Below are 25,121 nucleotides of genomic sequence, written 5' to 3'. Positions count from 1 at the left end.
ATACATGTTTTTAATTCCAGATAAAATTAATGGGAGTTATACACGTAAACTAAGGAAGAACAGAATTCTTAGTGTGCATGCAAAGAACTGCAATTCTAAATAAATTAACTAAGCTACCTTCTAGTAATTATTTCCTTAAGGCACTAATTCCTATTATAAGCAAATGGTCTGCAAAAAAAATCTTTTGAATCTTTTGAATCATAGAAATACAAAAATATCTTTAACATGTTAACTTTTAATTTGTTTTTCTACTCAAAAAGGCTAAAGCTATTTTGGAGAAAAATATTATAAAACCAATAGCTCCCATTCTAAGAGACGATGCATGCAATTCAGACTAAGTCTCTACAATCAAAATATAAACCCATGAAAATGGGGTGCAATGCAGAAATTTGTAAGTGTAACAGCAATGTTGTAATGAAGTCAGTGAACTGTGTATTTCATTTTCAAGAATACTCATTCAGAATATAAAAATTGCATTAGCTTAGCCTGAAGAAACCTCATGTTTGTCTTATAGTCAAACGCCTCTAACGATGTAATAATAAAGTCACCAATAATTCCACTGTGTACCTAAAAAAATTATTCCACAAAATCAGCAGTTGGATTTTTTGTGTGTGTGTTTAAACAGAACTGTCCACCTTTTTTCGGTCACCACGGCCAGATTCTGAGACCTTTGCTTATGCTGAACGGTACCTTACACTACAAACAGTCTCACTGAAGTCACAAGTGAAGTTCTGGCCTTGTTAAAGTCAATGGCAAAACTCCCATTAACTTCAATGAGGCCAGATTTCATCCAATGGAACTATTTGTGGAGTAAGGCACTGCCCAACATCATTAAGGGTGTCAGAATCCATCCCTATGACTGTAGCTTCCATTACTGCAACACACAGACTCAACTTCAAAGGTGTAAATTGACATCCGTGGAGTTAGGCGAATCTTCCCCAAAGTGTTTTGTCATTGTAATATTCCAGTTGCCTTATTTCCTAAAAGGCTGACAAGGAGATTCTATCAAACATCCTTGTTATTTTGAGAATGAGCACTTTTAATAGCTGTTTCAACTCTGTGTACAATGCCCACATCTGTCTCTACCAGATGAAATGTCTGACCCTTATGGGCAATTTTCTAAAAGCTTTTCTTATTCTTGTATTAGGCACTGCAATTATAAGGGAAAGGAAAGGGGCTGCTTAAGTAATATTGTCCAAAGAAAGCAGGCCTTTGAGGATTTGGCACATATTAGACAAAGCCACATAATATAGATTCTTAGTAATAATTGCCTATATTCCAAATAAGCAATTAAAATCCTTTCTGAACAGGTTACAAATCCCTAAAAATGCTACATGAACTGGCATCACTTTGCTCTTTCAGTGACGGATTGCACACGGAAAGCTTTGCAAAGAATTTGAGGGTGGACACCTGTTCTAATTTGTTCACAGGTTTTGGCACTGGGAGGGTTGAGGGGACCACTTTTGAGATCGCGTTCTTTCAGTTGTACTTACATTGAATTTCCATATTCCAAATCTGTAACTGAAGAATGCTTTGACTTTTAAATATAATAATCCTAGTTGGTATGTGGATAAACTAATACAGTTCCTTTTGTATGGATTCATATTATGCTTTATGTTTTCTACCAATAACTGTATCCGTTAATAGAATCATAGAATACTTGGGTTGGAAGAGACCTCAGGAGGTCATCTAGTCCAATCCCCTGCTCAAAGTAGGACCAACACCCATTAAATCATCCCAGCCAAGGCTTTGTAAAGCCAGACCTTAAAAATCTCTAAGGATGGAGATTCCACCACCTCACTAGGTAACCCATTCCAGTGCTTCACCACCCTCCTAGTGAAGCAGTGTTTCCTAATATCCAACCTAGACCTCCCCCACTGTAACTTGAGACCGTTGCTTCTTGTTCTGTCATCTGCCACCACTGAGAACAGCCTCGCTCCATCCTCTTTGGAACCCCCGTCAGGTAGTTGAAGACTGCTATCAAATCCCCCTCACTCATCTCTTCTGCTGACAAAATAACCCCAGTTCCCTCAGCCTCTCCTTATAAGTCATGTGCCCCAGCCCCCTAATCATTTTTGTTGCCCTCCGCTGGACTCTCTCCAGTTTGTCCACATCTCTTCTGAAGTGGGGGGAACAAAACTGGATGCAATACTCCAGGTGTGGCCTCACTAGTGTTGAACAAAGGGAAATAATCACTTCCTTCGATCTGCAGGCAATGCTCCTACTGATACAGCCCAATATGCCGTTGGCCTTCTTGGCAACGAGGGCATACTGCTGATTCATATCGAGCTTCTCATCCACTGTAATCCCCAGGTCCTTTTCTGCAGAACTGCCGCTTAGACAGTCTGTCCCCAGCCTGTAGAGGTGCGTGGGATTCTTCCTTCCTAAGTGCAGGACTCTGCACTTGTCCTTGTTGAACCTCATCAGATTTCTTTGGCCCAATCCTCCAATTTATCTAGGTCACTCTGGACTCTAACCCTACCATCCAGTGTATCTACCTCTCCCCACAGCTTAGTGTCATCTGCTAACTTGCTGACGGTGCAATGAATCCTATTATCCAGATCATTAATAAAGATGTTGAACAAAACTGGCCCCAGGACCGACCCCTGGGGCACTCTGCACGATACCAGCTGCCAACTAGACATCGAGCCGTTGATCACTACCCATTGAGCCCAAGAATCTAGCCAACTTTCTATCTGTCTTATATTGCATTCATCCAATTCATACTTTTTTAACTTGCTGGCAAGAATACTGTGAGAGACCATATCAAAAGCTTTGCTAAAGTCAAGATATATCACATCCACTGCTTTCCCCATAACCACAGTTCCAGTTATCTCATCATAGAAGGCAATCAGGTTGGTCAGGCATGACTTGCCCTTGGTGCAGCCATGTTGACTGTTCCTGATCACCTTCCTCTCCTCCAAGTGCTTCAAAATGGATTCCTTGAGGACCTGCTCCATGATTTTTTCAGGGGCTGAAGTGAGGCTGACCAGTCTGTAGTTCCTCAGGTTCTCTTTCTTCTTTAAATATGGGCACTATATTTGCCCATTTTCCAATTGTCTGGGACCTCCCCCGACAGCCATGAATTTTCAGATATAATGGCCAATGGCTCTAAAATCCTATACTATAGGAAAGAAAACACTTTGCGACTCCCCATTAACTTATATACATTTTATTATAAATTTTCTTTCCAATAATTAAAAAAAAACTAAGCAGCCATAAGCCATGAAATACATAAAACCTATTTCCCACTCTGTTGCCTTTTATTCCTCTCCTTTTTGTGAGATGCACTATTTTCTATTGAATACCATAATCACTATAATCAGTTTAAATTTTCCCTCTGTAACCTCATCAAACCCTGTCACACTGAAAAAGATTCATTATTTTAAAAAAAAAATTATTACTTTCATTCATGGTTTATAAATATATTTTCATTTGCTTTATCTAAGAATTCAAGGCTTTGGTCAGGAAGTCTTTATACATGTACAGATTTCTGAGGGTTTTGGTTTAAGAGAAATACTTACCGTAAACAAACTGAGAGTTCGTTAGTGGAATATGTATTATGACAGCCTGTTTAACTTATGGATGGCTATTATATGCCTTTGGAAAAATGAGCAGACCAAAGGATGTCATCATCTCTTGCTCCCATCACAGAATGTGTAAGGATTCAGGAGATCCCAGAGTATGGAAAGAGGCAATAAAATAAATAAATAAATACTTAATCTTAGAGGGCTTGATCCAATGCGCATTAGAGTCTATTAAAATGTTACTACTGACTTCAGTAGGCTTTGGATCACTGCACTTTTCATCCACAGAACGCAAACACTTTTCAAAAGAAAGTATCAGTATCCCCATTTTACAGGTAGGGATACAGAAGCACAAGGAGATGAAGTACCTTACCCAAGACAGAGCTGGGAATAGAATCCAGGTCTCCTAACTCTCAGGCCAGTGTCTGATCCACTAACTCACAGTGCCTCCGCAGTATCAGCCTTCTGCGGATACCCCATGTGAGGCTCAGGGATCGTTTGGGTCGGGGATATAGCTAAGGAGGTCAAATGATCTTCCTCTCTCCCTCAAACCTACAGAACTTTTCTAGGCAAGTTAATGAGAATCCCATCAGCAATCAACTTGCCCACATCCCTCACACACTCCCCTCTAGGCTGTGAAATGCTCCCCTTAAGGGAAGTGTGCTTTGGTCAGTGGCTGGCAGCAGAACCCCTGATAGCACAACTCTGAAAGGAGTCTGGATAGAGATGTCACTGTTTAAGGGTAATTGCATTTATTTTTCCCCTCCTCAGTCACTCAAGGGCACCCACTTAAAGGTTTCCAGCTCCCAGCTGTCACTTCTCTTGGGCAGAGACCAGGGACAGAAATCAGGACTCTTCCTCCTGGCCAGAGGTTTTAAGGCTGCACAGCTCCCTGGATTTCACTGTAATATCCTCAGCAAGCCAGACTGCCTAAGCAGGCCAGTAACTGTGTGCTGCTTTCTCTCCAGATGGCTATGTCCAGTGTATTGCCCACAGTTATAAATTACCACACAGCTCCTTCTAAGCATGCACATTTATTCTCAAGGTAAAGGCATTACAGAGAAAACATTAAAATAATACAAAAATCTACCCACTTAAAGCTTACCAGAGGTCACCCTGAATGCCAACCTAGACTCTGGTAGGCTTCAGTCCTTCAAAACCTAAAATAGGGTTCTCCCCATGGTTACATATTCATCTGCAGCCATTTCTTTATACAGCTCGGGCCTTTAATCTTGACTTTCTGTAATAGGTGATCAGCAGACAAAGACCCTTTCCTTGGGGCATAGCTTCAAAAAGCTGGGTTTTTATATAATCAGACTTGGGGAATTTGCATTAACCTCTCCCTAAGGAATCCCCAGGAAATCCACTTAACACTTCTTGTCCCAAAAAGTCCATACTTGTCTGACACATTTTCAATATATTCTTCTGAACTCCCAAGTTCTTACATCTGTCACATCTCCCCCATAGAGAGGTTACATACAATCCCTGCCCACAATAATACATCAACTTAATACAATAAGGTCTTTCAAGGCTATTACAGGACATTGCCACATCTGTCACAGGGAAGTAGAGCCTCCATGGATTTCAAAGGTCCTACTGGCTTTAGAATCCTATCCCCCCATCTCATCTATGGGAGGAGGAGAGCTAAACCAGAGCCCTAGTATGGAGGATCACATAGAAAACTGAGAAATCTGAAAGAGTTTCCTGTCCCCTACTTGAAGTATCTCTGTTTCCTTTGGAAAATGAAAATTTATTTACCCATCTATATTAATTTACAGAGGCAGTCTGAAGATTACTTAGTAACAACCTGTAAAGGGCACTGATGATGAAAACACTGTGTAAAAGTTCTAAGTATTATTATTAGATTAAGACGATCATGCTGAAAATTATCAGCTGTAAGACATCTTAGAAGAGAAGCATGTAAATGACATCAGAGATAGAAAGCACAGTGAGGAGAAGACGGCATAAAACATACATCCAGAAATGTCTACAGCATACTCTAGTCACAAGAACCACAGTAGAGTATCTTTGCTGTCACTCACATTTCCACAAAGACCAAGAGAAATAGAACAGATCTAGTGGGGTGCCCTAACAGAGATTATTTGCTAAAAGAAGACTACACGATGGTTTGAAGTGGATTTCTCACCAAATACTAAGTCATCAGCTGTTACTGAGAAGATGAAAGTTCAAGCATTAAGGATGGAATTCCAGATGAACTAATAAATGATAACAGACCACAGCTCAGCTGCAAAGAATTTCAGCAATTTACCAGCAGATGGGACCTAAAGCATATTGTGAGTTCCTCTAATCTTTAGCTTCGGAGAAATAAATGTGCTGACAGAGCAGTTCAGGCTGCAAAGATACTATTTGAGAACACTTATGATGGAAGAGTAGACTAATATTTAGCAACACCAGATCTAAAGGATAAACAAGAAGAATTAAAATTCTATATAGTCCAGAACAGAAACTGATGGAGACAAGAACCTAGACCTGATTCAAAGCCCACTTAAATCAACTTGAAAGAGTCCCATTTACTTCAATGGGCTATTGATCGGATCCTATATGAGAGATCTGTCTTTCCCCTTTCTCCTCCCGATATTAGAGAGTTTAGTCCAACATTTTCCAACCTGGGTGCTTAAAGTTAGGCTCCTAAATCCATATTTAGACACCTGAATTTAGGTGATGATCACCTGCAGCTTCTATTAACTGTAGTGGCATTTGTGGATGCTCAGCACTTAAAAAAAAAATCAAGCCATGTTTATTTAGGTGCCTAATTATGAATTCAGGATCCTAACTTTAAGCACCCAGGTTTATAACTTTTGGCCTTCATGCTCAGAAAAAACGCATAATTAACAGCACTGAACTTTATCTATAAAATACATGCAGCATGGGCAGCAGCAGCAGAGAAGGGCTCCCCAAATTGCCCTGCCAGAATGCCTCAACTCTGACCTGGTGCAACAGGCTTTAGGGTAATTCAGTGTTTATCCCCATTATATTCTTTTCCTTTCTGAAGGGCTGCCAGCGCTGGTGACAATTGTGCAAGATGTCTAACTGTCCACAGGGAAGTGGACTGAGGCCACCAATTTATTTTACATTAACCATCTATAATCATTTTCAATCTCTGTTAATAGGTACTGGACATGAACTAGCAACCTGGAAGTGAAAGGCTTCAGGTAGGTTACTGTTAGAATACATGTCAAATCAAAGCAAATTCAAGCAAACTTCCAGGAGGTCGTAAACCAACATGAATGCCTGCACGCACACATACACAGATGACTATTCAATCCAGTGTTGTTGTAGCCAGGTTGGTCCTAGGATATTAGAGAGACAAGGTGGGGGAGGTGATATCTTTTATTGGACCAACTTCTGTTGGTGAGAGAGACACACACTTTCAAGCTTATGCGGCGCTCTTCTTCAGGTCAACTCTATGTAAGCTCGAAAGCTTTTCTCTCTCTCTCTCATCAACAGAAGTTGGTCCAATAAAAGATATCATCTCCCCCACCTTGTCTCTCTTCTGATTTTCAAGTAAGCCACCATTTAAAATACAAATGGCAAGTCCAGAATACAAAGAACCAAATTCTGGCAAATAAGATTCATTTTAATTTTACAAAAATGCCATTAATTCACCGCATCACAGAGCACTTTGTACCAAGCATTAATCAGAAACTGAGACAAGGAAAGATGTAAGATTTAAAGGGAGGAAGTCACCCTGTTGCTCAAGAGGAGGAAGAATTCCAAAAAATTAAAACAGATAAGTGAAATACCAAGCTCTCACCTCACCCTGTATAGGTTGTGAAGGTAAGGTTAGGGAGAGGAAGGCAGTACAAACAGGGCCGGCTCTAGGTTTTTTGCCACCCCAAGCAAAAAAATTTTTGCCTGCCCTCCGTCCCAGCCCTGGGCTCCTCACCGCACCCCCCACCGCCCCGGCCCTGGGCTCTCCCCCACCACCCGCACTCCCCTACTGCCCCAGCCCTGGGATCTGCCCCCCCCCCCCCCACCTGCACCCTCCTTCCACCGCAGCCCTGGGTCACTGGTAACTTGCTCCCTGGGCAGGTCATTCAGCAGGAATTTTAGATGTGCACAGGACACAGACAGGATTGGTTCCCATATGGTTACAGAACTGCAGTAAAGTGGAACAATTTTCAGCTTGTGTGATTGGAGAATATCTGGATGCATATTATAAGACTGTCCTACATAAAGGAGGAAAAGTTGAGGTGCCTTTATTATTCTTTTGTTCCACACTTTCTTTCTATGGGGAATTTGCCAATGCAATATCACTGTCTTCCTTTTAAACAAACAAACAAAAAGGCAATGGCTGTTGAAAATAGCAATTCCACTGGGAAGCATTTCTTGCTCAATTTTATCCTACTTTTTCTATAGCAAGTTACAGTGGATCAGTATATTTGATTTGGGAGAAATGAAGTAACAGCTGCCCACACTGAGCTTGAGCACTCCTGAATTTTGAGGTGTTCAAATCTGGAAGGCACGTGCTGCGGGGGGGTGGGGGGGGGGGGCTGTGGCTCTGTAGGGGAGCACGGCAGCATGTATGCAGTGGCTGGTCTGAGTGGCTAGGAGTAGGAGAAGGGGTAGGAGGTTCCGGGGGGTGGAGAAGGGTAGGAGGTTCCGGGGGGGCAGTCAAGGGATAGGGAGCAGGGGGGGTTGGATGGGGCAGAGGTTCAGGGGGGCAGTCTGGAGCAGGGACAAGGGGAGGTTAGATGGGTCAGAGTTTCAGGGGGGCAGTCAGGGGACAGACAGCAGTTGGATAGGCATGGGAGTCCCAGGGGTTTGTCAGGGGACAGGTAGGGGGTGGGGTCCTAGGAGGGAAGTTGGGGGGGGAATCTCAGGAGGGGGCAATCAGGGGACAAGGACCAGTGGGGCTTAGATAGGGGTTGGGGTCCTGGGGGGGCAGTTGGGGCAGGGGTCCCGGGAGGGGGTGATCAGGGGACAGGGAGCAGGGGGGTTGGATGGCTTGGGGTTTCTGTGGGGGACAGTCAGAGGGAGTGGATGGTAGCAGGGTGGGGCTACCCTCCCTCCCCGTGGAGTGTCCTATTTTTTGAATGTTAAAATATGTAACCCTACCTTCCCAGTGCAGCTCTCCATTCACAGCAGGCTGCAGCATGAGGTCTCAGCTTCCTCACTTCCTCCCCCTCTTTCCTGTTGGTAGTGGCCAAGGGAATGCTGGAAAATCTAGTTCTTTCCCTCCTCCAGGGATGGCTCTATAGGCAGGGAGCTAACCAAGGAACTACAGCTCCAAGGGCCCCCTGTTGGTTCTCAGTGTCCAGGCTGGATCCCTGCCGCCCCTGCAAATGGGCTGCCCAAAGCACGTGCTTGCTTTGCTGGTGCCTAGAGCCGCCCCTGAGCACAAAATAGGTTGTGGGGTGATGGGGAAGAAGAGAATTCATGTAAACTTATGGATAATTTAAAATATGATGTATTTATTGTTGGTGATTATGAAACAGAAAGACATTTTAAAAACATCTGTCTCCAGTCTACACACAGAAATTACACTGATTTAAAGAAATCAGTTCCTAAATTTATTATATTAAGTCAGTGGAACCATCTTGTGTGGACACTCTTAAATCAGTTTAAGAGTACATTATATTGATTCAGTTTAATTTGGTAACAAGTCCTAAAGCTGCCTTTACATTTTGTATTAATGATGGATACTTAATGCTTAAAATCCATATACAGCTAATTAACTCTGTACTAGCACACAGATGATTACAGATGTTCCAAAAATGTAATCTTTCCCCAGTTTATATTTGGAATTCACACTATCCAAAACAGCAGTTCATAGGTCTGTCCTGTTAGAAAGAGTCTCAGAAAAACTGCAGCGACAGATGTGGCACATATATATTTACATTATTTAATCAGCAACAGCCTGGCTGAAGCTATGAGACTTACCAAATAATTAGGTCTCTGGGATATTATAAGACATGCTAGGAATATTTCCCTCCACAGAATTCACCCAGAAGTACTATCAGTTTCTTCTTCAGGAAGACATTCTAGCAATAATGATGTTTCAGAAAACTACAATTTATTGTCTGTAAATGTGTACTATATGTTGTAAACATAGTTCTATACCCTTACCTTTTATGTTATTAAAAAAAAAAGCATTCATTTATTTTCGAGAACCCTCATCTAAAGTGCATCTGTGAGAAAGAGACTCTCTCTTACCAAGCGACTTACAATACCTTCATCACCATAGCCCGTGAGTGACCATGGGACACATTTTCCCTACCTGCTGAAAAAACCTGCAGGAGGGGACAAAAACTAATGTAAATATAAAGTCTCCTGTGTGAAATAGGGAGGAAAAATGAAGCATGCTCCCCTCTAAGGGAGTGGTCAACAGTCACATGAAAGAGCCAGGGGAATGCCATTTGAGTAGAGCTCATGAGGGAAATTGGCTCCAACTCCACGGAACCTGTGTCATCCAGAGCACTAGCCTCTTCACACTCAATGCTCCTTGGTCTACTCTGACCGCTCTCAGAGCCGTTTGACCAATGACTCCCCCACTACGGCTATGCACCATCTCCTCTCTCCAAAGGAAACAGAAGTTTGAGGACTAGTTAATGCTACAACAGGCAGCATTAATTTCCACTGAGAAATTAGCTGTTGAGGGAGGTGTGCTGTGTAGAACAGTCGCTACCCAGTTGTTCCCCACTTCAACTCAATACGTCCCCAAAACACACCATCCAAATCTAGCCTTTATTCCATCTGCTGTTTTGTCCCCTCTATTTTTACTCTCCTTTGCATTGCACAGAGGGGCATATTTGGCCCAATATCATAGTTATTGCTGATGAAAGAGGGTACAGTACTTGGACATCAAGATGGGAGACAAAATCTGTTGGAAGTCTATGCCAGCTTTATTTCGAAGAAGAAGAATGTGGGTCACCCAATCAATTTTCTGCATAACCAACCATTATTCCTAATTTCAAATCCTCACGTGGATGGGAAAACATTGCTACTTGTTTATTATGTTGCCCCTGGCACAGGTCTGTGTAGGCCTGGATTTCTTCGATTGACCACTGTCTTGTATAATAGAAATAGGGTTCATGACACTTGAGTATACAGGCAATGAACAGCGCTGGTCATTTCCAGTGGAATACTTTTGCGGGAGCATATTGCTTTTGTCGACATTTCATTTGGATAAAGTCGAAACACTTCAGTTCAACTTTATCATTTCAACTCTGATATAGAATATAATATAAATGTCAGCATGTTTTAACTCTTACATTATAAATATAACACAATAGTCGAAACGATAAAGTCAAAACAAAGTATGTTAGAATATATTGTTTCATAATTTTTTTTCCCCGAGATTGCAACTTTGATTTGGGATGAACCAAAATTTTAAAATCTCAGAATTTCTCACCAGATGGAAATTTCTATTTATCAACCAGCTTTAGCAAAGAATAACTTTTAAAGAGTAATGTTAACAAACACTTCAAGCTTTGCTTCAGCATTAAATTGCCAACAAAGCCATTTTTTGCCTCATAGGTACTAGTATCACATTACCCTTTAAGTAATTAAACTAAAATATTTTCAAAGAACCCATGCCTTATGCTTTGAAAATAAATGTCTCAGCTTCACTTTGACATTTATTTTCCGTTTATTTTCCATTTATGCAGGAGCAGGAACCAATTATCTTATGGCAAATCTGTACTGGACTGATATTATCTCTTAGATATGACAATTGACAACAGATGGATTACTTTTTCTTTCTTCTGAAATAAGTTACCAATATTTTCAAGTGAACAGATATAGATATTTGAGTATGATACTCTTCTAAACATCACAGTGCAAGAGATGCCATCAGCTCTGTCTCTCACACTCTTGTTATTCAGGTAAACTTTTCTCTAAATATAACATTTTTTCATTATCAGTGGTCAAGCATTCATCCAGGGGGAAAACTATAATGGAAAGGGGCAGGAAAAGGCTGACAATGTGAGAGAAACCCCCATGAATAAAAAGGAGAATAATTTATTTTGGATAATGAGAGCATTGCAGCCCTAATATGCAGCTGCACCACTCTTAATGCTTGCTTCGGGGGCACAGTTTGGGTTCTTACTTAAGCAACCTTCATAAAGAAAAGTGCAGCTATATCCTTAGAACAACACAAGGGAAATGACAGCCCAAATCAGAGCCGTCCTAGCTATTCTGGGGCCCTACGCAGCCCCACCGCGGGGAAGGCTGCAGGGGGCTCCAGGCCTCCATGGGAGGGTGGGGAAGACTGGCTTGGGGAGCGGGGGGAACCACCCCCCAGCACTCACCGGCGGCGTCAGGGCCGGCTCCAGGCACCAGCCTGGCAAGCGGGTAGTTGGGGCGGCCGCTCTGGAGAAGGGCGGCAGGTCCAGCTATTCGGCAGCAATTCGGCAGATGGTCCTTCACTCCCGCTCGGAGCGAAGGACCTCCCACCGAATTGCCACCGCAGATCACGATCGCAGCTTTTTTTTTTTTTTGGGCTGCTTGGGGCGGCCAAAACCCTGGAGCCGGCCCTGGGCGGCATGACTGGGGCTGGGGTGGAACAGGGGTGGGAAGAGACGGGGCTGGGGAAGAGCAGGGGTGAGGGACATGGGGAAGAGGTGGGGCAGGGGCTGGAGCAGCACACTGGTGCCCCAAATTTCCTGGTGCCCTACGCAGCTGCGTACTTTGCATATGGGTAAGGACAGCCCTGGCCCAAATCAACAATAAATAGGTCTACCATCTCCTGTTCAAATAATATTTGTAGACCTGATGAAGTGTACATCAAGAAAACCCAATCAGAGCACTGAGTTTCAACTTGTAGAGTTTCCTTCCAATTGTTCCATCAGGAAAATGGAGTTTGCCCGCGTGTGATGAACTGATTGGGGTGAGGCCCACAAAACCAGAAATCTGTTGAAGAAATCGAATTGGCTTGATGAACTAGTTCCATCACACTATTTCCTGGGCTCCCTCTCCCCACAGCAGCACAGCTACCTCCAGGCAAGCTTCATGACAGTCTCACTAGCTGCTCCAAAACATCCATGAACAGGGAGAATTCTGGTAGGGGTAATGTGGCTGAACTTTACCATCCTCCCAGTCCTACCCTTCCCCATGCAGTTATGACCCTTCACAAATCTCAGAGCTCTGGGTTTAATGGGGGGAGTTTTCTATGGGAGCAGAAGAAAGGGAAGAAAGAATATGCTATAGAACCTCTATTCTCCACAGCCTGTTTTCACCAGGTTTTGCTCCACCCTACTCATGTTAGCATAAGGGATAGTATGGGTGTAAATCTCCAGTGTCTTCCCTTGAGGATACAGCCAGCCAGAGATCTCTCTCTCTTAGCCACAAAACATTACATAGAACACTAATTGTCAAAAAGAAAAAAAAGTATGCTACAACATTTTGCCTTTTGAAAAGAGAGAGAGAGAGATATCTGTCCCATTGGTGACCAAGCCCTAAACAGTATAATTAAATTACCCAAGTGACTTTTTTTAATATACCGTTTCTCGAAGATCCAGCTCTCCTGAATCCAGTATTTCCTCCTTTTTACCCACACAAAGAAACCCAACCACATCACCTCCACAAACACCTACCTGGCTCCCTGCTCATTTCTGAATACAATTCTTAATATCCCTCTGTGTATTTGCTCCAGCATACCTTACAGACCTTTCCCCTTCCTAATTCCCTCCACCTCTCTGTCCCATCACATAACTTATCTCTGCTGCTGCGAGAATGTTCTCCTCCGCAACTGCTGCCGTGTGGAACACCCTTCCACCACCTCAACCTCACTTACCCTCTCTTGTCTTAAACCAAGGCCCCAGTACTGTAGCTGAAACCATCTGGGCAAACCCCCACTCTTATACAGAATTCTACTGAAGTCAGTGGGGCTCTGTGTGGACAAAAGGATCCGTACATGCAAAATTAGTTGCAGAATCAGGGACCCTATCTTCAGCTTGTCTCCCTTCCCTAAGCCCCTTTATTTTTCTTTGCCTTCGTTATTCTGATGACTCACTGCTTTAATTTCTTTTATCAAACAATGTCTTTTCAAAACTGCTTTTTGTAACTTATACCAGATACCGGCCTCTGCCTTATATTTTTTAGTTCTGTAGTACGTTTAGTTCTGTAGTTCTGCATAGTTTCTATGCAAAAATGTACAAAGCAAAGTATGTTTGCTATGCACAGTTTGCATGTGAAGGCATGGTTAGTTTGTGAATCTGAATTCCACATTAGTCACATAGCTCTCAATCTGCCAGGCTTAAATGTGTGACACGGGCCTTAAACATGAGTAATAGAGACTCACAAGAAGAGTCAAACAAACAAATAAAAAGCAGAGGAGGAAGCTTGCAGTGAAGAAATAATTTTCTGATGTATAGCAAGCTTACAATAGCTCCGTGATTTAGCACTATTTTACTGCAATAGGAATTGTACTCTGTTGTGAGGGAAGTACACAAATCAAGTTAGTTTTCTCTAGAGTCCAATTCAGAGATCCTTACTCAATTTTAATACTCAGTCCATCTCAATTGAAATCACTGCCTTACTTCCTTCTGAACACTCATTTTCTGCTCCATCTGAAGTCAAGAGAAGCAAGCTCATGTCTAGGGCCCTACCAAATTCATGGTCCATTATGGTCAATTTCATGGTTATAGGATTTTAAAAAATGTAAATTTCATGATTTCAGCTATTTAAATCTAAAATTTCACGATGGTGTAATTGTAGGGATCCTGGCACAAAAAGGAGTTGTGGGGTGCTCGCAGGTTATTGTACAGGGGTTGCAGTACTGCCACCCTTACTTCTGCACTGCCTTCAGAGCTCGGCAGCTGGAGAGCAGCAGTGGTTGGCCGGGAGTCCAGCTCTGAAGGCAGAGCTGCCACCAGGAGCAGCGCAGAAGTAAAGATGGCATGGTATGGTATTGCCACCCTTACTTCTGTGCTGTTGCTGGCGGCTGCTCTGCCTTCAGACCTAGGCTCCCGGCCAACAGCCACCAGTCGCTAGCCACCCAGGTCTGAAGGCAGCGCAGAAGTAAGGGTGACAATACTGCAACCCTCCCTAAAATAACCTTGTGACCCACCCTGCAACACCCTTTTTGATCAGGATCCCTAATTTGAGAAACACTGGTCTCCTCTGTGAAATCTGTATAGTATAGGGTAAAAGCACACAAAAGACCAGATTTCACAGGCTGTGACACGTTTTTCATGGCTGTGAATTTGGTAGGGCCCTATTCATGTCCAAACAACATCTGGTTGGATTTTCAGAGGCAATGGAAGTGGGAGCTGCAGGTGTGCAGTTTCTCTGAACACTGGCCTATTGCTGGCTATTCTATTGGTTTCAAACTGCACTTGGATTTTGCCTGCCCATAAGCCCAAGAAAAGGGAGGCAAATCATATAAATGTTAGCTAAAGCATCATAGCTATTAAAACTGAGTCCTCTCTTTTATTTTTTACTGGAAAGGGATACTACAGCTTCCGAAGAGCTACAATTAATCACATTGCTGCTACTAATAGATGAAATCTCACTTAAGAATTTCTCGGATTTTATTTTCCCCCTTGAACAGTAAAGCTGGTAGAACTACCATGGAACATGTTGATTTTATTATTTCTTATTTCAGAGAAATTCTTTGCACACTTAAGACTCCCAATGAATTCACTGTGAGTTTTGGGTCCACCAGGGCTGTAAGATCAGGCCCCCAAGTGTGTGAGAAATGTGAAATTATCATTTTTGAAAGCTATTTTTAGTGAGACCAAAGTGGAAATGTCAACTATAGCTACAAAAATCAATATGTTTTGACCACGTTGTGGCTACAAAAAAGGATAGACCTAAATTCTGACCTATCTTTCCATCAACATAATACAGTGGTGGGGTGCCCTGATTATTCTAAATATATAGTAAAAAAAAATAGCATCCATAAGAGAAAACACAAAAACAGACACATTTTTGTGAGGTTCAAACAATTTTGTGTGTGCTGGCACTGCAATAGCAATACCCAAGCTACACTAACACACACAATTTCCACAATTGTATTGTCACTGATTATGTTAGTACAGACTTTTTTTTAGCATAAATTGTATTCATTACTGTTAACTGAAGCAGACACATTAACCTGAGTTTTATTCAAGACTACAGAAAAAACCCTTTGCCAAAGAAAAACAGTAAATTTTTTTAATGGTTTAACTTTTAAATAGAGTGTCCCAAACCATCAAGATTATACACTTACACAGCATGAAAAATTAATTTACAGAGTTCTTTAATTAGCAGGAGAGATTTTTTTATTTTTAGAAAATGAAAATTCACCCAGCTTGCTTGCTAACTTTTAGCCTTAAGTAACTATGTATGCTCCCCCAAAATTGTTCAGAATTAAAATGTCACCTGATCCTTAATTCAAGTTTTAGAAATTCAATGGACATTAAACTATAAGGAGTCTGTATTTTTAATGGAGTATTCTTTTTTTCAACATACAATTTATCACGCCTGTTTGAATTCTTTTCTAATCCTTTATAAAAGCTGAGCTGTTAACAGTTTATTGTTGCATAAAGTACAGTATAAAATATACCTTTGGTTTTCAGTTTCCTAATAAAACCTATTTTACAGATTCAAACATTCCCTAATTATATGTTTTATATGCACAGATGATATAAACATATAATCTAGATAATATAAATAATGTGAACATTCAAGGATCATAAGCTTATTCTATCAGCCAAAATTTGTGCTCCAAGAGCCATAATAATAATAATTAACAATGAACTGAAACATAATATTGTTTCAGTACACCCAGAGGCACCAACTGGTATCAGGCCCCTATTGTGCTAGTAGCTACAGCATACATGTAGTAAAAAACAGTTCCTGTTGCAAAGAGCTCACAATACAAATAGAAAAGACAGGCAAAGGGTCAAAGAAAGAAAGTATTCTCTTTCCCATTTTACAGATGAGAAACTGCAGCACAGAGAAATTTAGGCCAACAGTTTCAAATGTCACTAGGGATTTGGGGAGCTACCATTTTTGGGTGCCCAATTTAAAATGCCTGACAGAGGACTGATTTTCAGAAGGCAGGTGCTCAGCACTTTCTGAAAATCTGTCTCAAGATTTTCAAGCAGGACACCCAAAAATTGAGGCACCCAAAATCATTTGTGGATACAGACTAACACGGCTGTTACTCTGAAACCAAAATCATTAGTCACTTCTGAACATTTAGGCCCAACTGACTTGCCAAAGTCACACACAGCCTGAGCCACAGCCAAGAACTGAACCTATATTTCCGTAACCCCAGTCGAGCACCTTAGCCATAAAACCATCATTTCTTCTCAATTACATACAATAAGCTGTTCTGATAATTTTTTCTTTCAGACCAGACTAGATTTATCAGCCATTTATAACACATATTTCAATCACATATAGGTAAAAGAAATGCCAGCAGCAGAGACTATTTTGTATATGTGACCAAGGATTTCATTGTTGTTCCCCCTATGCAGTTGAGTGATATATAGCAAGGTATCCATTAGATGCTCCATTGCCATTAATTACCTTGATATTGCTGAAACATTCAGAAAAGGTGAAACCCATTGCACAGTGGTTAATAGAGACATATATTGTGCCCAGGACTAGGGTTGGCCCCTTGTACAAAGTGAATTTCAATCAAAATATTATAAGGAAAGGCGTTTCTGTTGAGTGTCTCATTTCAATTATACAGATGGCTCAACTCTAAGTACTAATTGTGTCAAGCTATTAATTTTCTTCCCACCCAATCCAAAATAAGCCAGGTATTTATTTGCAGCTGTTTATTCAACACCCTTTCAAAGTGATTGGTCTGTAAGATCTATCCAACGCTGTAATTTACTATACTTCAGATTACGAAGGAGGGAAGATTTCTCAAAACCCTTCCATGAAATACATTAATAAATACTGTCAAAATGTTTTGTTTCTCAAATCACTATGGTCCCAGTTCTGCAGGCAATATGCTCATTGATTACAGAACTGGAGGATAAGCCCTTACAAAATGATTTTCTCCTTTCCTCCCCAAGGACTTTCCAGTTCAGCCCATTTCAGATTATTGCTGTCTGGTTGAAAAATTAAGACTCTTTGTTCTCAGTCCACAAGAGACACATACACACACACACACCTGCATGGAGCAATTGGCTCCTGTAACAAAAAGCTCTTCCTGCTGAGTCTTTTCCTTTCCAAAAAGCACAGCAGGAGTGGCTGAAGTCAACAATGAAACAAACAGTGCCATCTGCTAGATGAACAACACTCTTACCCAAAAGTATCAATAAAGGGAGAAAGTGAAAAATCAAAATATTATCATCATGACTGTTTATGCCAGGCCACAAGTTAGCTAGGAACGGACAAATAAAATACACAGTCCCTGCCTTGAAGAATTTATCATCTTAGATGTATGATAATAGAAACAATATTATAACATGAGTGATAGCAACACACAATATGGTCAAAAAGAGGAAAGGGAAGACATGGGTAACAGTGAACTACATGGCTAAACCTGTGTTTTTTTCTTCAAGAAGCACCATGTCCTAATGGCAAAGGGAATTTCTGATATCTCTGCTCCAATGGTGCTGAAGCCTATTCCACAGGAGAAAACTCCTATTCCCCAATAGGATGATGGGGGAAACTTCATGGAGATGTCTTCTCTCATAGCTCCCTTCCACTGTGAGGCACTCGGATAGAATGGGAATGGTAAGTCCAAGATAGATAGGCATATTTGCAATGGCCTTAACAGCTGAGATAATGACTAGATGACACTGCTCTAATGTGACCCAAGGTTAATTGATTATAGATTATAAAGGCAGAAGGAACCACTGTGGTCATCTAATCTGATCTCCTGTATAATATAAGCCATAGGACTTTGCTGAGTACTATCTTCCCAATTTCCATCTATCAACATGCATTCCCTGTAGAGAAATGGTAATATAAAACTGCCCTGTATAAACATTCAGGTCCTAAACAAGCAGATATGTTTTGCTTTTTAGAAGATCTGGCCATCAGGTTGTTTTAATTTCAATTGGTTAAAAAAAAAACAGAATGTTTGCATTATTTAATAGATAAACTAAAATGTTGTTTGTATTAAAAAAAGACACAAGACTTACAAAACTATCTTGAGAAGACACAATAAAAATATAAGTTAATTATGTAAATGAAGAGAATGCTGGACCGATATACAAGGTACAAAGAAAATGCATTAGTAATAAACTTTTCTCTGTGGAAGAATCATTAAAAATTCCTCTACAATTTAAATAAAAACCATGCCAGGAAACTAATTCTGAGATGATTTTAATCATAGGTTTTTAAAGCCCTGCACTATTCATTTAATATAGGAGGAATTAAAGAAAGTATGTCTGTGAAAGAGGAAATAAATTGGCACTTGAAGAAATAAAATTGCTGAGTCTGGAATTTTAAAATTGAAAACGGTACTTATGTTATTCAACACATTTTGTAAGTTCACATGGGATTTTTTTACATATAAGTTGTCAATTTTATATGAAATCAAATCAATTTTTAGGGACAACTCCCTTTGATTTCAGAGGGAATCCATGTGTGCATTCATGGCAGATTGTGGATCTACATGTTTATGGAACAGTTAACTGTTTATTTGGCCATTTTCTCATAATCCTCAGCCTGCTTTCAATACCTGGTTAATGTATTAGCACTTAACCATATACCTCCACCATGAACGATTTACTTTCTCCCAAGGATGAACTGGAATAACACCACTGAAAACCTTTATCTGCAGCTGTTAATATAAGCAGCAGTGGGCACCTCTCTTAATCCTTGGAGTATTTCAATATTAAGTTGCAGCTAGCAAGGGATGTGAAGGGTAACAAGAAGGGTTTCTACAAGTAAGTTAGCAACAAGAAGGTCAGAGAAAGTGGGACCCTTACTGAATGGGGGAGGCAACCTAGTGACAGATGATGTGGAAAAAGCTGAAGTACTCAATGCTTTTTTTGCCTCAGTCTTCACGGACAAGGTCAGCTCCCAGACTGCTGCACTGGGCAGCAAAGTATGGGGAGGAGGTGAGCAGCCCTCAGTAGTGAAAGAACAGGTTAAGGACTATTTAGAAAAGCTGGACATGCACAAGTCCGTGGGGCCAGATGCAATGCATCCAAGGGTGCTGAAGGAGTTGGCTGATGTGATTGCAGAGCCATTGGCCATTATTTTTGAAAACTCGTGGCAATTGGGAGAGGTCCCAAATGATTGTAAAAAGCACATATAGTGCCCATCTTTAAAAAAGGGAAGAAGGAGAATCCAGGTAATTACAGACTGGTCAGCCTCACCTCAGTCCCTGGAAAAATCATGAACAGGTCCTCAAGGAATCTATTTTGAAGCAACTGGAGAAGAGGAAGGTGATCAGGAACAGTCAACGTGGATTCACCAAGGGCAAGTCATGCCTGACCAACCTGATTGCCTTCTATGATGAGAGAGCTGGCTCTATGGATATGGGGAAAGCAGTGAACGTAATATACCTCGACTTTAGCAAAGCTTTTGATATGGTTTCCCACAGTATTCTTGCCAGCAAGTTAAAAAGGTATGGATTGAATGGACTATAAGGTGGACAGAAAGCTGGCTAGATTATCAGGCTCAACGGGTAGTGATCAATGGCTTGATGTCTAGCTGGCAGCCGGTATCAAGCGGAGTACTCCAGGGGTGGGTCCTGGGCCGGTTTTGTTCAATATTTTCATTAATGATCTGGATGATGGGATGGATTGCACCCTCGGCAAGTTCGCAGATGACACTAAACTCGGGGGAGAGGTAGATACACTGGAAGGTAGGGACATGGTCCAGAGTGACCTAGACAAATTGGAGGATTGGGCCAAAGAAATCTGATGAGGTTCAACAAGGACAAGTGCAGAGTCCTGCATTTATGAAGAACGAATCTCATGCACCGCTACAGGCTAGGGACTGACTGGCTAAGCAGCAGTTCTGCAGAAAAGGATCTGGGGATTACAGAGGACGAAAAGTTAGATATAAATCAGCAGTGTGCCCTTGTAGCTAAGAAGGCTAATGGCATATTGGGCTGTATTATTAAGAGCATTGCCAGCAGATCGAGTGAAGTGATTATTCCCCTCTATTCGGCACTGGTGAGGCCACATCTGGAGTACTGCGTCAAGTTTTGGGCCCCCCACTACAGAAAGGGTGTGGACAAATTGGAGGGAGTCCAGCGGAGGGCAACAAAAATGATTAGGGGACTGGGGCACATGACTTATAAGGAGAGGCTGAGGGAACTGGGCTTATTTAGTCTGAAGAAGAGGAAAGTGAGGAGGGATTTGATAGCAGCCTTCAACTACCTGAAGGAGGGTGTTCCAAAGAGGATGGAGCTAGGCTGTTCTCAGTTGTGGCAGATGACAGAGCAAGAAGCAATAGTCTCAAGTTGCAGCGCAAGAGGTCTAGGTTGGATATTAGGAAAAACTATTTCACTAGGAGGGTGGTGAAGCACTTACTTAGAAAAGTGATGGAATATCCATCCTTAGACGTTTTTAAGGCCTGGCTTGACAAAGCCTTGGCTGGGATGATTTAGTTGGGGTTGGTCCTGCTTTGAGAAGGGGATTGGATTAGATGACCTCCTGAGGTCTCTTCCGACTCTAATGTTCTATGATTCTGTGATTCTATTGTCATCTTAAGAATAGATGGTAAAGCAGGAAATGAATTTGTTTATGAACTCAAACTTTGGTATCCTGCATTGCATATGTCAGTTTTCATTAACCATCAACAGGAAGCATAGACTTCCTCGTATCACTAGCAACATAAACCTAATGAAAGATTATTTTTCACAGGAAATATCAGAATGCTGTAATCTCAGAAGAGTTTGCCATCTATGTTATGGCTATTGGGCGGTGGTAAAGTTTGAACTGTAACTGGGGGTCTTTCACTACAGTGATAATGTTATTGATTCCTGTGGGGAGGCGGTGTGGCTCCCCGCCGCCCCGGAGAGGGACGAGCCCTTCTGGACACCAGGTTAGGTGGAGCTAGGGAGCTCTGAGCCTGCCCCTCAGCGGATCAGGCAGTGCCCCGGAAGTACAGAGGCTCGACCTCAGCACTCACTGGAGAGACAGACGCCGGGGAGGCCAGACGCCTCCGGCCTAGCCCGCGACTGGGAAGCCGTGCCGCTCTAAGTGCGCCCAAGGACTGGCCTGACCTGCCCCTCGCCCACGACCCGGAGGAGATGCCAAATCTGCCTCTCGCCAACTACCCCGAGGAACCCATGGTGCTGGACCCCCCCGGAGGACATCACTGTGACTCAAGTACCACAAGAGGGGGAGTCTGGAAGTAGCCCGGGGGCAGCCGACCCTAGTCTGGCTGCAGCACTGCCAGAGCCCATGTCAGTGTGTTGCGGCCAGGATCCCCACTGACTCACCAGCAGGTCTTCTGCCGCTGCTAGGGCCCCGGGCTGGGACGCAGTGGAGTGGGAGGGCCTGCGTCCCCCCTGACACCCAACTTGTGGGTGGCAGTCTCCCCCTCTCCTAGGCCCTTTGGAGGCCTGGGCTCATTGCTACTGTTTGCATTGCTACTGCTCAGCCCTGCCTGAGGGCCTGAGCACCTGACTCACTGTTGCCCTACCCGGACCTAGGGCCCAGGCTTACTGTGTTTATTTCAGTTGCCGCAAGCGCCGCCGAGGGAGACTCCCAAGGTCGGACTAATTCCCCCAAGACATCAACAGCGAGGTGGTGTGGCTCCCCGCCACCCCGGAGAGGGACAAGCCCCAGCTAACCTCTTTACACTTCCTTTGAATGCAGAAGAGAAGAGCAGTTTGTTGTTGTTGTTTTTCATACTAGATAGTGGCAACTGAGTGTATAGAAAGGTGAACAACAAGCTCTGAATTTGCCATTTAGGCAGAGATGGAGGAGGAGGAGGAATTGTTACAGGCCTACATCAGAGTGTTAGCTGGCTGGCTGAGGTGCTTCGCTATTGACAAGTGGGTATAGTGTCAAACTCAAGAGCTAAGTCAAAGCAAATTCAAACTAGAGAGCTCTTTCAGACCTGAAATGTACAGAGAAGGCCAGATTCCCTATGCAGCTACTCATCTTTGCACCAACCAGGTGGCACAAAGGAGGTATAATCCATCCAGAAATGCCCAACAGAGAATTATCCTGTTGGAGGCAAACTCCTGGGCATTGCAAGTGTGCTGAAACTAGGTCCTTTACCTGAGCACTTCCTTCCCCCAGTGTTGGAGGGGTCATAAAGGGAAGGGGTGTCCCAGAGATGGTTCTCTGCTATGCCGCTCCTCTACTGGCATAACTGGATCCCTTATGGCTCTCTTGGCCCCAGTTTCTACACTGAGTGGAGTTCTAGCACAGGAGAGCATCTGGCCCAGGGAGTCCTGTTTCCCTGCATGGTCATTATTGCATCATCGCAAGTAGTGTCACCTAGTGCTTTGTACCATGTCTCTTCTATGTTTTATATGGCATTAAGCACAATCAGTATTACTAATAACAGTTTAATCATATAAAAAAGGTAAATTTCATGTGGACTAAAATCCTGATGCAAAACCATTGTTTAAGGAAACGGGCCACACCACGATTAGCAATAGTTAACTTTATTTTGTAGCTTATTTATTTAGGGATAGATCAGCTCAGATACAGGATCTAGTTCTCAGTAAAGTCCTGTTTCTATTTACCTAATCTGACAGCTGCGCTGACCAAGGTACAGGAACATCAAATAATTTGCGACACTGGCTCATTGAATGAGCCGGGACATTTCAGGTTAAAATCCAAGATTCTCCTTCCTCCCACTGTTAAGCATCCGGCAATACAGCGTGCCTGGACGGAAATCAAGGGGCTAGGAATCCTTTAAGGAACTGCTTTTAACATCATCAAAAGGTTGGTCCTGTAGTTAAGGCACTAAACTACAATGCAGGAGTTGAGGGTTCAGTTTCCTTTGTGACCTTAGACAGGGCAGTTTAGGTTTAATTTCAATGAGAATCATGTGGCTAAATGCCCTAGCGTGCTTTGGAAATCTCAGCCCCTGTTTCTCTGTGCCTCAGATCCCCATCTGTGAAATGGGGATAATATAAACTTCCCTTTCTCCCACTTTGTCTTGTCTATATAAATTGCAAGCTCTTCAGAGCAGCGACTATATGTGCATATGGGACCCCAAACTCAATGGGGGCCTCTCGCTGCCACACTGTATTCCAAATACATATAGTGGAAGGTTTTCTTAAAACAAATGTTATTTTAAAACAAATCAAATCTAATCAAATCAAATCAAAAAGGTTAGAAAAGATCTAGCATCTGAACTTCTGGCTCTAGGTTCAAGTGTCGTTTTAATAAATTACTGCAGTTATAAATAAATCTTTCTTCAGTGTAAAAGCTCCCACCACTTAGCCCTTCTTACTTGATGCCTGTAAATGTGGTTGTTAAACTGTAAACCTTTCATAAAGTAGCACAGGCCTTGAATATCATCTCAGTACTTTTCCCAGTAAACATGACATCAAAAACCCTAATTGTTTTAAAGCTATGAGGCTATAAAGTTCTCTTTACATTCATTCCATTATCTCTGTGGCACCTGCTGTAAATACATCTTAGTTTAATTGATGATCTCTAAACAATCACTGTTTATATTCACCTTGGAGCTGCTTGAGCATGAAGATAATAGTTAATGTTTGCTGTCCTGTAATATCTTGGATGTCACCCATATTCAAACAAAATGGAAACTTGTTCTTACAGGGGCTAGCAGGAAATTCCAACCCCAACCACACTCACTTGTTGACTGACTCTTGTTAGCTCTTCTCCCCTTAACTCTTCATTCAGAGCATTCTGTAGTCCTCCTCCTCCTATGTTAGGGTTACCATTCGTCCGGATTTACCCGGACATGTCCTCCTTTTTGTGCTAAAAATAGCGTCCGGGGGGAATTTGTAAAGCACTCACAATGTCCGGGATTTCCCCCCTCCCCCGGAGCGGCTGGGAGGGCTGCAGGAAAGTCCCGGGCTGGACTCCGGAGCAGCTGGAGAGGAGCTCCGCCCTGCATTCTGAGCAAGTGTCTCAGCACAAAGTGTAGCCCTCCCCTTTTGCAACTGGGAGCGGTTACTGCCATGCAGCGTAGCAAAACGGGAGCGAGAGCACTTTGTGCTGATACAAGGGCAGCTCTCCCCTGCAACCCGGTCCGGGCCAGGGACCGGGTTTTGTTGTGCTGGGGAGCTTAGCCACGTGTCCGGCTCGCACAGAGCCCAACACCCTGTTCTGAGCAGCAGGGTAAGGGGGGCAGGAGAAGGGGCAGGGAGGTTCTGGAGGGGACAGTCAAGAAACGGGGGGGGGCTTTTTGGGGGGAGTGGAGAAAGTTTTGGGCAGTCAGGGTACAGGTAGGGGGTAGGGTCCTGGTGGGCAGTTGGGGGGGGTCTTAGGAGGGGGCAGTTAGGGGACAAGGAACAGGGAGTCTTAGGTAGGGGGTGGGGTTCTGGAGGGAAGTTAGGAGCAGGGGTCCCAGGAGGGGGCAGTCAGGGGACAAGGAGCGGGGGGGTAGGGGGCTGGGAGTTCTGGGGGGGGCTGTCAGGGGGCAGGAGTGCGGAGAGGGATCGGAGCAGTCAGGGGACAGGGAGCAGAGGGGTTTAGATGGGTTGGGAGTTCTGGGGGGGAGCTGTCAGGGGGCAGGAGTGGGGAGAGGGATCGGAGCAGTCGGGACAGGGAGCAGAGGGGT

The 25,121-nt window shown here is 43.0% G+C and overlaps 1 protein-coding gene across 2 annotated transcripts in view; it reads right to left on the bottom strand.

Annotated features, from left to right (window-relative positions):
* Positions 1-25,121, bottom strand: part of MID1 (midline 1) — a 335,146-nt gene that overhangs the window by 289,193 nt on the left and 20,832 nt on the right. The window contains exon 1 of one of the 2 annotated variants that reach the window (XM_054007930.1): positions 24,054-24,072. The exons of the other annotated variant lie outside the window; for it this stretch is intronic. Coding sequence (XP_053863905.1) covers positions 24,054-24,072 — 19 coding nt within the window. Of the gene's footprint in view, positions 1-24,053; positions 24,073-25,121 lie in introns of those variants that run through there. 2 annotated transcript variants of the gene reach the window in all.

This window comes from Malaclemys terrapin, chromosome 1 (genome assembly GCF_027887155.1).
Source record: "Malaclemys terrapin pileata isolate rMalTer1 chromosome 1, rMalTer1.hap1, whole genome shotgun sequence".
Lineage (NCBI taxonomy): Eukaryota > Metazoa > Chordata > Testudines > Emydidae > Malaclemys > Malaclemys terrapin.
Note: the sequence above shows the minus strand (reverse complement) of the source record. Positions and strands in the feature narration are given on the sequence as shown.